This window comes from Trichosurus vulpecula, chromosome 3 (genome assembly GCF_011100635.1).
Source record: "Trichosurus vulpecula isolate mTriVul1 chromosome 3, mTriVul1.pri, whole genome shotgun sequence".
NCBI lineage: Eukaryota > Metazoa > Chordata > Mammalia > Diprotodontia > Phalangeridae > Trichosurus > Trichosurus vulpecula.
Window position 1 is genome coordinate 29,538,733 of NC_050575.1, and position 16,028 is coordinate 29,554,760.

The window sequence follows — 16,028 nt, forward strand, 5'->3', positions numbered from 1 at the left end:
CTTTGTATTTATCTTGCATATACCTTATATTGTGTTTTCCCTAGTAGAATGTAAGGTCTTAAAGAGTGGCACCTGTTTTGTTTTTGCCTTTGAATTTTCAAGTCTCAGTCAATAGTAAATAGTCAATAAACATTTATTAAGCACCTATTACTATGTGACAGGCACTGTGTTAAGCTCTGGGGATACAAAAAAAAAGGCAAAAGCTAATCCATCCTCTTCAGAGAGCTCCTAATGTAAAGTAAATCACTTTTCATAGAGGTGCTTAATAAATACTTATCAAATAAATGGGGGAGAAAGAGGTTGGGCTAGATGGCTTCTGAAGTCTCAGTCAACTGTTAAGATTCCTTGATTCTGTTACTAATTGAGATCTGTCACCATCTCGTTTAATGCAACCTTATGCAGGTCGCTCAGCCCTTCTGGGCCTCATTTTCTTCATATATAAAATGAGGGAGTTAGAAGACATGACTTCTGATTTTCTTCCTAACTCCCCAACTTTGATCCTTTGATTTCCTTCTCTGACTTTTTAAAGGAAGAAATATAGATGTGAAAGTGGTGTATTACTGAGACTAGGAGGGAGAATGTTTAGCCCGACACCCTCATTCAATAGATGAAGAAACTTCAGGGTCACAGCCAAGGTCTGGGGGAGTTGGCCGCAATAACAAATAGAGGCCATTCTAGTCCAGGGCTCTGTCTACCACACTAGGATCCAGCCTCTTCCATTACCCTTAACACCTTTTGGATTTCATTTCCATCCTTTCTCCGGATGATAACACAGGGGTACATTTGATACAGTTGAAGAGCAGAAAATTCTATTAAATATGCCTACTTAATGAAATACATATATTTTTATTAAATACAGACTTTCATAAGCCTTAAGTGCATTTGAGGATTTAAAAGCCATAGGTAACTTCATATCATCACAGACATAATTGCTACATATGTGGGTACATTCCTCCAGTAACTTAAATCTACCACGCTGGAGACAGAACACAAAATTAACAACATAAAATAACCCACATTTAAGCAAAAGAGTGATATAGGGGGGAAAAAATCAAACACCATATATGAAGACATGCTTACACATAGTTTCCCCCATCTTGGAGGCCCCATAGGGCCTTTAAAAATATATGAGGTTATACAGTTACCTTCCATAGATGTAACCATTTAAGAAATTTTATTCCTGCTAGAACTAGCTCATTATTTGAGCTGGGCCAGCAGGCTGTGCCGTGTTAGACTCCAGGGAACTCGTTTTAATATCTTAAGTTCTTGTAATCAGCAAGGGAGTTCTTTTGACCCAGTGGGCTAGTGAAACTTACTGTCCTGAAACTCCCTTATGGGCTATATTTCTATTTCTCCTCCTTTGCCCTGCTCTGCTGGGGGAAAGGTTGTCCTGAGATACTAAAGATTCAAGTCAAAACCCCCAAATGCTGGAATTTAATTCAACTCCTTGGTCTCTTGTGGGGGCTCTGGGTCCTCTTGGATGGCTTCAAACTCATCTGTCTCTTCTGCCTTTGCCCTGTAAATCAGAGGTGAGCAGCTGAAATGGATACAACAGGCAAACTTTTCTTTAGAAGCACCACCCTCAACATGAATAACCATCTGGACTCCAGAAAATATGACTTTGCTAACTGCCGTCAGTGGGACTTGCTCCAGGTATTTCAAGGTCAGTCCATTCACCCACACGCTGCTGCTTCTGCTCAGGATCTTCAGACAGAATGTCAGGCAGACATTTCCCTTCTCCAGATATGGCTCCAGGGATATATGGTGGCGAGAGATGCCAGGAAGCCTGAATTTGAGATGGGCGTTGTGGCCTCTCCCGATGACTAGATGCGTAGTGTCATGCTCCAGGTGATGAGGGATGTCTTCAAAGATCCCTTTGTCCTGGTTAGGGTGATAGAGCGTTATTTGAAGGACTGTCATTGGTCTTTCCATGTATGTATAAAGAAGGTGAGACCCTGGAATGAGCCTGTGAAAGGACATAGGAATACAGATTTGAGTAAGTGGATTGATGTATTCTTGTCCCCCAGACATGCCTCCATGTGCATATGTATGTGTGTACATATTGGGAAGAAATACTCAGGCCTATGCACTTCAAATGTTTTTTTTAAAAAAAATACATTCTCCTAGTGATGCAGTTTTGAGGGGTCCAGGGACCCCTCAAGGAATGGGATGCAGGACAGGGTCATCTGGAAAAAATTCACAGACTCAAGCATTCTTTAAGTCAAGTTGTCAAAGGTTTTTTTATGCTATTCAGCGGGCAAGATTTCTTAAGGAACTTGCAACCTTAGGAGGGTAAAGTTAAAGTTTATATAGGATAAACAGTAGTAAAACATGTGCCAGGTATGCTAATTAGATGATTCAGGGCAGGGTAAGGGAGTGGTTAAGGAGTGGTCATTTCTTAAAGGAACATGCACTTTTTGTATCTACTGTACAGGAGTTTTACCCAGAGATCACCTTGAAAAGGCCAAAAGGGGGCCACAGGGAACTGTGGTTTTTAGGTCTGCTACTTCACCAAGTTAACCAGTGGTCAGGGACAACTGAGGATTGCCCAGTCTACCACCAATCAATGTCTTGTTTGACAAGATAGATGTAGGGAATGCACATATGTCTTAAGTTTAGGATGCACATAATGAGGAGTCCAGGATGCATATAAGGAGGTAGGGAGTTGGTATAGATAGTCCAATGGGTTCTGAATATCTTTATGAGCTAGTACAAAGTCAGTTAAAACTAATAATTCCTATAGGTGCAGTTTGTTATTGTACCAGAGAGAGAGTGTGTTTTGCTGGAGCCCACTCATGAGAAATTGCTAGGCATATTGTCCTTGGGCTGAGGAGAAACTGCCAGGGATAGTGTTTTGAGACTAGGGAGGAATATGATCTTGGAATTGGAGTCTAAGCACAGGCGCCCAAGCACCCCATCACTAGCACCACTTCAAGTGTCATCAAGCAAAATTCAACTGAACTATTTCATCATCCATGAACAATGTAAGCCTGCTTAATTCAATTCAATTCGACAAATAATTATTAGACTCCCACTATGTGCCATGCACCATGTCAGATGCCTAGGGAACAACAACAAACATGCTTTTAGTGCCTGCCCTCACTGAGTTTATGGTCTACTAGTGGGAATGCAATATGTACTGGTAAGAAAGGTAAATAGAAGGAGGTAAGTCAATGGCAGTGGTGGTTAGAAAAGACCTCGTCATGGAAGACTTGACACCTGAGTTGGGCTTTGAATAAGGCCAGGGATTCTCTAAGACTGAGGTCAGTGTTAGAACAGAAGTTATTACATAGGATCATAGGATTTAGTTAGTAATGAAGTTAGAGGTCACCTAGTTCAACTTCTTTATTTTACAGGTGAGGAAACTGAGGCCCAGAGAAGGCCAGGAAGTGAAACCAGGTTCTCAAACTTCAAATCTTTCAGTTAGACCAAAAGCTTTCACACTGGCCTTAGGGTGCCATGGAAAGGCAATGGACCCCTCTGCTCCAGTCCCTGCTCTGCTATTAACTTACTTGGTGACTTTGGGCAAATCGCTGAACTCCTATGGCCTTAATGATCCCTGCTGCCCAACTTCATAGGGTGGTTGAGATGGAACAATTCACTCAATGCCAAGAAAGCTGAAGGAGAGGAACTTTCATTCTATGTGATGGTATATTTTAGTTTTTAGACCTAGTTAGTTTTCAGGTTTCTTGTGGTACCATGGATAGAGGGTTGGGCCCAGAGTCAGGAAGACCTGAGTTCAAATTTGGTCTTAGACACTTACTAGCTGTGTGACCCTGGACTTTACCTCTACTTGACTCATTATCTCAACTGAAAACAGGATTAATAATAGCATCTATGTCCCAAGGTTGTCATGAGGGTCAAATGAGATCATATCTGTAAAGCACTTAGCAAAGTGCCTGGGACATAGTAGGTATTTAACAAATGCTTATTCCCTTCCTTCCTTCTTGGTTCTCTCATAGTCACACGCTGAAGACTTTCCAGCTCATAGGGTGATGTGAAGAAGGTGAGGAGTCTTACTGTGTTCCTGTTTTGCAACAGCATTGTCACCCAAAGGTTTCGAGTTACAGCAACTTTCACTGAGAATGATTTATGTTTGAGGCCTTCGATATTCACATCATCTTAATATGAGAGGGGACTTCAGAGGCCATCTAACTTCCTCTTGTGCATCTTCATTGAGAGGGAACTTAGCCCCTCCCAGGTGACCCATTCCAGTTAGGAAAGCTCTGGGAAATTTGTCCTTATATTGAACCAAAATCTGCCACTTGTTGCTTCTAGTTCCATGCTCTAGCATAGGCAAAACAAGACTGAGCCCTCTTTCTCTTCAAATGCTTGAAGACAGAGATTATATCCCCCACTAAGATTCCTTTTCTCTGGGCTAAACATTTCTAGTTGCTTTGACTGTGTTCTGTGATTTCCAATATCCTGATTACCCTCCTTTGGAGATACTCAAGGCTTTTCATGCCCTTCCTAAAAGGAAGACCAGTTCAAGAACTGAACTGCAGATGTGGCCTGGCCAGAGCAGAGGACAACAAAACCACCATCTCCTTTGGCTCAATATCACACAGGCTTTTCTGGCTGCCAAATCACTATGTTGAGAGTTTGCTAGCATCCCCAGTCTACTTCCACAAGAGCTATCCTCTAGTGATGCCTCCTCTAACTCTTTATCTGTGTTATTGATGGGACATTCATTCATCCCTACATGCTATTAGATCTAACCCATGACTTTAGCCTGTCAAGATATTTTGGATCTAGACTTTGTCATCCAGCATGTCTCCCTTCTGACTTTTTTTCACCCACAAATTTGATGATTGTGCTAGCTTCAACCAAGCCATTGATAAAACTGTAGATAAGGCTGGAAAGTGCCTTGGAAGGCAATGATTTCTATAAGTCATAGAATATAAGTGACTTATGTTCAAGTAACAGAATAAGTCTGGAAGCTTGACCTCTAGGTCTCTCTCAAGTCCAGGGCAAACTTACTTGACCAGTTATCCCCTGGGAAAAGTGGCTGCCACTGCTACTCTCAGTGCCCTTTGACCCCTCTGAGTCTTCCTTGACCTCTAGATTGCCAAGGGTGTTGTCAGTGTAAAGAAGAAGGCTTCCCTCCAGACATTAGGTCCTTCTGATCCTTAGACCTGGCTACTTCTCTTTCTGATTCACATCTCCTCTTCTCTTTCCTGCCACCCAGATCTCTCTCTGTGACAAGCCCAGGGTGCAGGTTCCATCAGGCCTATTCCTTCTGGTTATCCTGAGAATGGATGAGTGGGTGTGGGACTTTCAAGACTTCCACTGATATCTGCCCTGGGCTCTGTTTCCAGAAAGGACACATGGACAGAAAATGGAAGAGTTTTGGTCCAAATCTTGCTTCAGGTATCCCCTACCTCTGTGACCCTGAACAAGTCACCCAACCTCCTGGACCTCACTCTCCTCACCTGTAAAATGAAGGGTTGGAATAGATGATCCCAAAGGACACTTCCAGCTCTGTTATCTTCAGACAAACCAACCATGCCTTCTTTCTCCAAATGAGACATCAAGACTTACATCAGCTGCCTTTCAGAAGGTCACAGGATAATAGGTTCTCTAATCTCTAAAGCTAGATGGGACATTGGGAATCATTTCATCCAACCTCCTCATCTCACAGAAGAGGAAAAAAAGAGATGAAATGATTGCCCCAGATCTCCTGATCCCAAATCTAGAACTCTTATTTGTTCTTGCTGCTGCTGGTGGGAGACACCAGATGTTGTTAGATATTTCCATGTCCATCCATATTCATGTCAGAAGCTTCATAAACATAGAAGAATGAATACCTGCACTTGCTCAGAGAAACTCATGAGATAACTAGCCCTACAAATGGCAGATGTGGTTTTCCCAATGTTCCCGATTTAGTTACAAGCCCAAAGTTTCCCTTCTCATCTCCCTTTCAGTAGCTATGGCTAAAGCTATTAGAGGCAGGGAGAGGCTGGCCACAATTGGTTGTTGCTGTTCAGTCGTGTCTGACTCTTTGTAATCCCATCTGGGTTTTTCTTGGCAAAGATGTCAAAATGATTTGCCATTTCCCTCTCCAGCTCATTTTACAGATGAGGAAAGTCCATGAAGTCTTCCCCAATACTCACAGACTGAAGGGATCTATTTCCATCTAAATTTCCATAACACTGTCTATCCTTACATCCTGCCTTGTATTATCATTATTTGGATATATATTATATCGCATTATATTATCTATCATAGTGTGTTATATTATTTATAATATTGCATTGTATTGCATTTTTATTTTAATAATATAATACATTATTAGTATATTACAGTATGTCATGTTAATAATATAATACATTGGGTGGAGCCAAGATGGCCGTGTGAAAACAGCATCTTACTCAGCTCTCTCACAAGTTCTGTCAGATTCCTATAAAAAGTTAAATCTGAGCAGATTTGAGAGAGTTAGAAACCATGAGCAGTCTGAGTAAGGCAAATTTCCAAGCCAGGAGAGTCCGAAAGGCCAACAGGACGAATCTCTAGCCTGGGAGAGTGATCTGCATGTGGAGCTGCTCCAGACAGCACCAAAGCAGAAGCAACCATGGAAACCAACATGAGAGACAGACTGGGAGAAAGCTGGGCACCTGAAACCAGTGGTGCTCCCCAGGCCTCCCAACACAGGATGGCAGTCTGTGGGAGTGACGAGAGGCAGCGCAATGCCACTGGCCATGAGACATCAACTCCTGAGGCTTGCAGCCCAAAGGCATGAAACATGTCTTCTTGAACTTCTGGGAGACATAATGGCCAGGTAAATGGCTCTAATCCCTCGCCCCTGACCCAGAGAATTCCTCGGGAAAAAACGCTGGAATAGAGGAGACAGAAGCGGGGCTTCAGTGGCCAAGCAGTGGGAGTTCCTGAGTCCCAGAGGGGCAGAGGCAGCAGGGGTCAACATCAGGAGCCCAGACTTACCCTTGCTCCCCCAGGGGAAGTGCCAGACACCAGCTCAAACAACAAACAGCTGAGACCATTGCTGAAGAGCAACAGTGCTGGAGAGCAACCCCAGGGGAAGAGGAGACTTCAGGCAGCCAGACCCCTCCCCCATACCTCAGGAAACTGAAGGCTATAATTCACAAAGCCAGTAACTAGACTCACAATCCCCAGAATAACAAACCCGGGACAGAGAGCCCTGAGCCCCAAAAGCTGAAATTCACTGTAAAGCCAGGAAAAGGCTAACCAACATGAAGAAGAACACACACACACACACACATACACACAAACAAGGATCATTGATTCTTTTTATGGAGACAGGCATGATCAAAATACCAATTTGGAAGAGGATAGCAATGACACTATACCCACATCTGATACCTCAAAAGGGAATGTGAACTGGTCTCAAGCCCAAAAAGCATTAGTGGAATTTTAAAATTAGTGGATTTTAAAAACCAAAGTAGGGAGGTAAAAGAAAAAATGGAAAAAAAAAACACTGACAAAATCAAATACAAAAAATAAGATTGGTGAAATGGCTATGGAGATTCAGAATCTAAATAGAGAAAATGACACCCTGAGAGGTAAAATCAACCCACTGGAAAAGGAGACTCAAAAGCAAAATGAAGACAGCAACTCATTAAAAACTAGAATTGATCAAGTGGAAGCTAATGACTCTATGAGGCATCAAGAAGTAGTAAAACAAAATGTAAAGAATGAAAAAATAGAAAAAAAATGTGAAATAGATCTGATTGGAAAAGCAACTGACCTGGAAAATAGATCCAGGAGAGACAATTTAAAAATTACTGGTCTGCTGGAAATCCACAATGAAAAAAACAGCCTGGACAGTATCTTTGAAGAAATTATCAATGATAACTGCCCAGAGGTCCTAGAAACAGAGGGTAAAATAGTCATTGAAAGAATCTACTGATCACCCACTAAAAGAGATCACAAATTGAAAACACCAAGAAATATTATAGCCAAATTTCAGAATTACAAAGTCAAGGAGAAAATACTGCAAGCAGCCAAAAAGAAACAATTCAAATATCGTGGAACTACAGTCAGGATCATGCAGGATCTCTCAGCTTCTGCATTAAATCACAGGAGAAATTGTTAAGAGTTATAGTTAAGGAGGTAAACAGAATTTTAGAAAAGGCAGATATGATAGACTTCTGGAGAAAACTGTAAACTATAAAAATGTTCATACCCTTTGACCCAGCAATACCACTTCTGGAGGTGTATCCCAACGAGATCACACAAGTGGGAAAACGACTCTTATGTACAAAGATATTTATAGCGGCTCTTTTTGTGGTAGCTAAGAATTGGAAATCAAGGGGATGCCCATCAACTGGGGAATGGCTGAACAAGCTGTGTTGTATGAAGGTAATGGAATACTATTGTGCTATAAGAAATGGGGATGATATGGACTTCATAACGACCTGGAAAAACCTACACGATATGATGCTGAGTGAGCAGAGCAGTGCCAGGTGAACATTATATACAACCACAGATATATGGATTCTGTGAGGACTAACCCTGATAGACTTTGCTCTTCTCAGCAACACAAGGTGCAAAGACAACTCCAAAGGACTCACAATGGAGAACACTATCTACATCCACAGAAAGAACTATGAAGTATAAATGCAGATTGAGGCACACTTTATGCTCGCCTTTTTCCCCCCTTTTTTCTCTTTTGTTTTTGTTTTTGGGGTTTTTTTTGTTCTGTTTCTTCTTTCTCATGATTCATTCCATTGGTCATGATTCTTCTCCACAACTTGACTAGTGTGTAAATAAGTTCAGTGTGCCGTGCCATCTTGGGGAGGGAGGGAAGAAAATCTGGAACTCAAAATTATGTACAACCAAGTGTTGTAAACTAAAAATAAAAAAAAATTAAAAAATGAAAAAAATAATATAATACATCACTAATATATTATTTGCATTATTTGTACCTTCTCTCCCCCACTAGAAGGTAAGCTCCTTAAAGACAGATCTTTGCATCCCTTGGGCTCTGCAACATGGGAGGCTAATAAATATTTGCAGAATAAATTAGTGAGTTAATTATTAAAGAGGCAATCTTGTGTAGGGGAAAGAATACTGGATTTGCAATCAGGAGATAAGGGCTGCAGTTCTAGCACTGCAACTTGTTGGCTGTGCGTCATTAAATCTCTCAGGGTCTTAGTTTTCTTGACCTGAAAAGGCAGCTGGGTGGTCCAGTGGTTAGAGCACTGGGCCAGGAATCAGGAAGACTTCAGTTCAAATCTTGCCTTAAACACTTACTAGCTGTGTGATCCTGAAGAATTCACTTAACTACTGTTTGCTTCAGTTTCCTCAACTGTAAAATAGGGATAATAGGGTTGTTATGAGCATCAAGTGAGATATTTGAAAAGTCCTTAGTACAGTGCCTGGCACATTGTAGGTGTTTAATAAATACTTGTTTACCATGACTAATGTGAAAATATATTTGATGTGAATATTTATGTAGAGCCTAAATTGCACACCATCTTTGGGAGGGCAGTGGGGAGGGAGGGGGAGAAAATGTAAAACTCAAAAGCTTGTGGAACTGAATGTTCTAAACGTAAAATAAATAAATGAACAAACAAATAAATAAAAACTATAAATGAATGAATACTTGTTTCCTTCTTTCCAGTAAAATGAGGAGGCTGGAGTAGATGGCCTGTGTATCTATGATCCTATAACTTCTAAGGTCCCTTAGAGTTGTGACATTTCGAGACCTGATGAATGAATGATTTTAGCTGGAAACCATCAAAGGTTTCATTAGATGAGTTTTTAATGCTCACCTAAAAAGACTTCCCATTAAAGAGCAATTTAAATACTCAGAGGCTCACTATTCTTAAGTTTAAAAAAAATTATACAACACTTCCATGAAGTTGGTACTCCATAGATGGCCCTAAACTTGCCTCCTGCTTTCCAACCATGGTGCTATGGAAGGTCACAGGATAATAGAATCTTATCTCTAAAGCTAGAAAAGACATTAGGAATCATCTCATTCAAGTTCCTCATCTTACAGATAAGGAAAAAAAGAGATGAGGTGCTCAAAGTGTCCTTTTCATTCCAAATGGGATTACTCCCTAAACTCAAGTAACCTGAAGTTTACTTAAGTGACTGAATTTGCTGATGGAAATCTGGCTCAGTTCAACAAACACTTCTTAAGCACCTGGCATTAATATTGCTGTGTTGGGCATAGTAGAAAGGAAAAAATGGCCAGCGAAGACCAATGGGCCTTATCGCATACCACTCTTCCCCTACTATTTCACATAAAAAGGTGGCCCTTTTCTTTGCTAAGACAGGTAACCTGTAGGTAGCTGGGTGGTGAAGTGGAGAGTGTTGGACCTGGAGTCAGGAAGACCTGAGTTCAAATCTGACCTCAGACACCTACCAGCTGTGTGACCCTGGGCAAGTCATTTAACCTTTATTTGCCTCAGTTTCCCCAACTATAAAATGGAGATATGTAGGGTTATTGAAAGGGTAAGATGAATTAATATTGGTAAAGTGCTTTGCAAACCTTAAAGCAATGTATACATGCTATTATTATTGACAAATCTCTCTATGTGTACCTCCTATTCTATTTTGAATTCTCCAATAGATTGCACCCTCTATGATCCCCACTCTCTCATTCATCTTCAGTCTCTCCCTGTATACTGCCCATGTCTCTCCCATCCTTATAAAAACCTCACTTGATCTGAATATTCCTGCTAGCTATTGTCCAATAATTCTCCTTTTCTCTTCACAGTTAAGCTCCTTGAGGAAGTTGTCTACATTAAATTCCTCTCTTTTTTCCTCTCTTTTTAACTCTCTTCAGTCTTTCTGACCTCATCATTCAACTGAAGCTGCTGCTCTCTCCAAAGCCTCCAATCATCTCTTAATCTCCAAACCTAATTATCTTCTCAATCTTCTTCATTTTTTGCCTCTCTGCATCCTCTGACCGCCAATCACCGTCTTCTCTCATCTCTAGGTTTGTGTGACTTGTCTCTGCTGATTTTCCTCCTTCTTGTCTGACTGCTCCTTCCTAGACCACTTTGCTAGATCTTCTTTTAGGTCATGTCCTTTAACCATGAATGTCCCCAGAGCCTCTGTTCTTGGACCTCTTTTCTTCTCCCTCTATTCTATTTCACTTTGTGCTGTCATCAGCTCCCATGGGTTTTATTATCTCTATGCTGAGATTCTCAGATCTTCTTATCGAGCCCTAACCTCTCTTCTAACCTCTAGTTTCATATCTCCAACTGTCTATTGGACTTATCAAATTGAATATCCTGTAGACTTCTCAAACTCAATATATCCAAAACTGAACTCATTATCTTTCTCCTAAAACTTTCTCCCTTTTCTAGGTTTTCTATTACTACTGATAGCACCACCATCTTCCTGGCCACTCAGGCTCAAAATCTCAGTGTTATCTTAAACTCCTCATTTTCTTTTTTTTTTTTTTTAAATTTTTTTAAACTCCTCATTTTCACCCCCATATCTAATCTGTTGCCAAGTCCCACAATTTAGACTTATACCACATCTCACATATACATCCCTTCTCTCCTCTAAAACAGCCACCACCCTAATAAAAGTTGTCAGCATTTTGTGCCTGGACTATTCCAATTGCCTTCTAGTGGTCCTTCCTGCCTCAAGTCTCTCCCCACTCCAGCTTGCCAAAGTGATCTTCCTAAAGCACAGGTCTGACAATTTCATGCTTCTGCTCAGTATTACTTCCAGAATCAGGCATAAAATCCGCTGTCTGGCTTTTAAGATGTTCACCACCTGGCCCCTTCCTACCTTTCCAGTCTTCTTAGACTTGACTCCTCCCCACATTCTCTATGATCCATCCAGTAACAGTGACTTCCTTGTTGTTCCTTGAACACAATACTATTATAATACTATTATCTCCTGGTTTTTTCACTGGTTTCGCTTCATGCCTGGAATGCTTTTCCTTCTAAGCCATTGCCTGGAAATCTCTCCCTCCTCAGCGACTTCCTGGAATGCTCTCCCTCCTAAGCTACACCAACAGGCTTTCTTGGCTTCCTTCACATCTTAGTGCAAGCCTCTTCAAGAGGCATTTCCTTGTTCCCATCAATGCTACTGCCTTGCCTTTGAGATTACCTCTAATTGTTTCTATTTGCCTGTTTTTCCCCCCATTAGAATGTGAGCTCCTTGAAGGAAGATGGGTAGGGACTGTACACACACACACACACACACACACACACACACACTGCCTTTGTATCCCTAGTGCTTAGCACAGTGCCTGCTTGTCCCGTTGTAGGCACTGAATGAATGCTTATTGACTGGTGAGCTAGTGAAAAGGTCTCTATGTTTCAATGCTACTGGCTAAAGAGCTTTCTATAATCTAAGCCTACTTTTCCTACTTTAGTTGATGGAAGTCTGCTGATCTGAACAGACCTTTCGTCATGCTTCAGAAGGCCCCTGCAGACCAGCAATTATCATCAGAAGGATACAGGTAGTGATCTCTGCTCCTATGTTCCTATGTAGAAAATGTATCTATAGGAAAAGAGTTGGAAAGAACCTTACAGATAATTTGGTACAACTCCTTCACTTGACACATGAAGAAGCAGGTGGTTCAGAAGTTCAGTGACTTGTGTAACAATACACAGGAAATAAGTCATGGAGACTGGATTTGAATGCAGCTCCTCTAATTCAAATCCAGTGCTCCTAGATATACTGACTCTCAAATTTCTTTGTTAAAATAAACAAATGTCAATTTACTTCCTTGCACTTTGGCCTGGTCTCTTCCAAGAGCAGTACATAAAGAAAACTGATTACCTGAGCATAATGATGATAAACTTGGGAAAGCTACACTCTCTAGGGGTGGGGAACCTGTGGCCTCAAGGCCATATATGGCCTTCTAGATCCTTGGGCGCAGCCTTTTGACTGAGTCCAAGTTTTACAGAACCAATCTTTTTATTAAGGGGATTTGTTCTTTGAAGTTTAGATTCACCTGAAGACCTAGAGGGCCACATGTGGCCTGAGGAAGGGTCCAGGTGGTGAACATCTTAAAAGCCAGGCAGTGGGTTTTATGCCTGATTCTGGAAGTAATACTGAGCAGAAGTATGAAATTGTCAGACCTGTGCTTTAGGGAGATCACTTTGGCAAGTTCCTCACCCCACTCTATACTGATAAGTTTTGGATAGTGTCCAAAGGTGGGCAAGCAGGAAGGTGAAGGGCCTTTGGTTTAGGCCATAGGAAGACTGGTTGAAGGAAGTAGATTGTACTACCTGGGTGAGGAGCACGTTTCTCCTCCCTGGAGGTCTTTAAGCAGAGGCCAGATTACTGGACTTCATTAAAATTATTATTTTATTAAAATTACAGATTCCTAACCGTACTTGTTAGGAATACTGTGGAAGGGATTCTTATTCAGGTATGGATTCAGTCAGTCAGGGAATAGACATTTAATTAGCATTTATGATGAGGATATAAGGAAAGCTAAAAACAGTTCCTGCCCTCAAGAAGCTCACATTCTAATCAAGGAGACAATATATACATAAGTAAGTATATACAAAGTGTATAGAAGGTAGTCTTAGAGTGAAAGGTCCTAGTAGCTGGAGCGACCAGGAAAGGCCTCCTGAAGAAGGTGGGAATTGGAGCTGAGTCTTGAAGGAAGTCAGAAACACCTGGAGGCAGAGTTGAGGAATAGCTAGAGACAAGAGATGTTAGCATCATGTGCAAGGAATAGTAGGTGGTCCAAAGTGTGAGAAGGCTGGAAAAGTGGGAAGGAGCTTGAAGAGATTTAAATGCCAAACAAAAGATTTCATAGTTGATGCTGGAAGCAATAGGGAGTCACCAGAGTTTACAGATAGGAGGATGACATTATCAGACCTATACTTTAGTAAGACCACTTTGGCTACTTGAGGTAGACATCGGACAGGAGTGGATCTGATTAATACTGTATACTTGCCTTTGTTAATTACTGGCCAAAGTACGGTAAAAAAAAATCAGGATTTCTTTTTAAAAATAATAGCTGGAATGACAACAATAACCTCTTATACGTCAAGCACTTTACAATTCTCAAAGCGTTTTCTTCTTATCCATGCTTCCAAAATTTTGCCTTTGCAACATCTCTGTGAGGCAAGCCATATTGCTAGGATGACATGAGTGAGTTATTAATGAGACATAGCTAGACCTGTTACCACCCAGTTCTGCCAACTCTGGACACTCTACAACCCATCAATGTTCTTCCTAAACTGAAGTTACCAGAATTGAGCACAATAACGCAGATGTGACCAAACCAAAGCAGAAGACAAGGGCCCTCTTACCTTGCTGGTTCCTGGGCATTACGCCTGTCAATGCAACCTCCTCCCCACCCTTCCACCTTTTTTGGTAGCCAAAACCTCCTATTGCTTCATATAGCCTGCAGCTTAGTCACACTACACACACACACACACACACACACACACACACACACACACACCCTAATCTTTTTTCAAACGAACAAATAAGTAGCCATGTCTCATTAAGACATTTTTCTTATTAAGAGAAAAAGACACTATGCTGAGATCTTTGTTTCCAAGTGTGTTTCAGCAAATAACTCGAAGAAACACACCTTTGAGTCAGAAACAAGTCTTTCTGGCTTAGATGCTACATATCTGGGGAGTGTTTTAGAGTATCTTTCCACAACCCAGCCTCAGGCCAGTGAGTTGACTTAATTTACCTTACTGTTGAAGCTGCATCAGGGGTGTCAGAGTCCCTGACTGGAAGCAGGAGCTGATCTTGTTACAGGTCTCTGTTCTGTTTGGATCCTCTGGCCCAGGAAGCTATTTCAGCAGAGTCTCTCCCTCAACATTCTCTTCTAGTTTCCCCTGAGGAAAGAGAATTAAAACTATCTGCCTCAACCTTTGCAGAAGTGCAACTGTATTGTTGGTGAGGTTGGGAAATCCCTGCAATGACTTCACAGAAGGATATAACATTGCTGCTTCAGCCAGTCCCTGGATTTAAAAGGTTAGCAATGCCAGGGAGGGATATTCCTTTCTGGGGCTAGCTCTGTCCCTACCTTGACTGCCTCATCTCCAAAGGCCTAGAGAATTGGGAAAAGAACTTTAGAAAACGGATAAACATTGTAAAATAAACAAAGGGTTTGTTTTTGTGGCTTCCTCCCCCACTATCCTCATCCTGGACAACATCCCCACAGGGGTGGGGAACTTGTGGCCCTCAGGCCACATGCGGGCCTCTAGGTCCTCAAGCATGGCCCTTTGATTGGATCCGAATTTCACATCTGAAGAAGTCTGGATTCAGTCAAAGGGCAATCCTCGAGGACCTAGAGGGCCACATGTGGCTGCAGGGCCACAGATTTCCCACCCTTGTGCCTAGGATCTAGCCTTATCCCTCTCCTCCCCTCCAACATCTACCCCTTCTGGGCCCTATTCTCTCAGTTCCCTGATCATGACTAATACAAAAATCAGTCAATGCCCTTCGTGGGTAATGTATATTTTGATAGTGGTCTCTGTAACAATAAATAATAATAAAAATAAAAGCTAATATTTATACAGCATTTATAATGTACCAGGCATTATGCCAAGCGCTTTACAATTATTATTTCATTTGATCCTTACAACAATCTTGGGAGGTAGATTAGGCACAATCCATTTTATAGACGAGGAAACTGAGGCAAACAGAAGTTAAGTGACTGCCCCAAGGTAACACACTATTAAGAGTCTGAGGTCAAATTTGAATTCAGACCTTCCTGACTCTAGGCCCACCACTCTAAAACACTGTACCACCTAATTGCCCCTTAAAGGAATTAATCTATTTGTTCATTGAGGGCCTGTGGCTGACCCATGGGAAAGAGGTCTGGAGTCAGTTTTTCAATGTCCATAGTCTCATGATCCATATCCCTTCCTTTAAAGTTTAGCTCAAGCCTCAGTATCTACCAGCCCCTGCTGATCTTCCTCTCCTCTGACCTCCTTTGAGGCAGCATGGCCTGTGCTCAGATAGGCCTGTCCTTGGCCAGCCATGAAAGCCAGCCTTATGTATACCTTGTTACGGAAGGATCAGACGCAGATGCAAACTGCGGCTGGAGCTTCACTCCAGAAGCTTGCTGGACTGGCTCTTTTCTTTGCCTT

At 41.7% G+C, this 16,028-nt stretch overlaps 1 protein-coding gene across 1 annotated transcript; it reads right to left on the minus strand.

The window, feature by feature from the left end:
- Nucleotides 1-1,434: 1,434 nt before the first annotated feature.
- On the minus strand, nt 1,435-14,709 carry TIFAB (TIFA inhibitor). The gene is made up of 2 exons (XM_036752420.1): nt 14,621-14,709; nt 1,435-1,966 (listed from the first exon to the last, which is right to left on the minus strand). The coding sequence occupies exon 2, from the start codon at nt 1,930-1,932 to the stop codon at nt 1,435-1,437; it is 498 nt and encodes a 165-aa protein (XP_036608315.1). The 5' UTR covers nt 1,933-1,966; nt 14,621-14,709.
- Between the last annotated feature and the right edge of the window lie 1,319 nt (nt 14,710-16,028).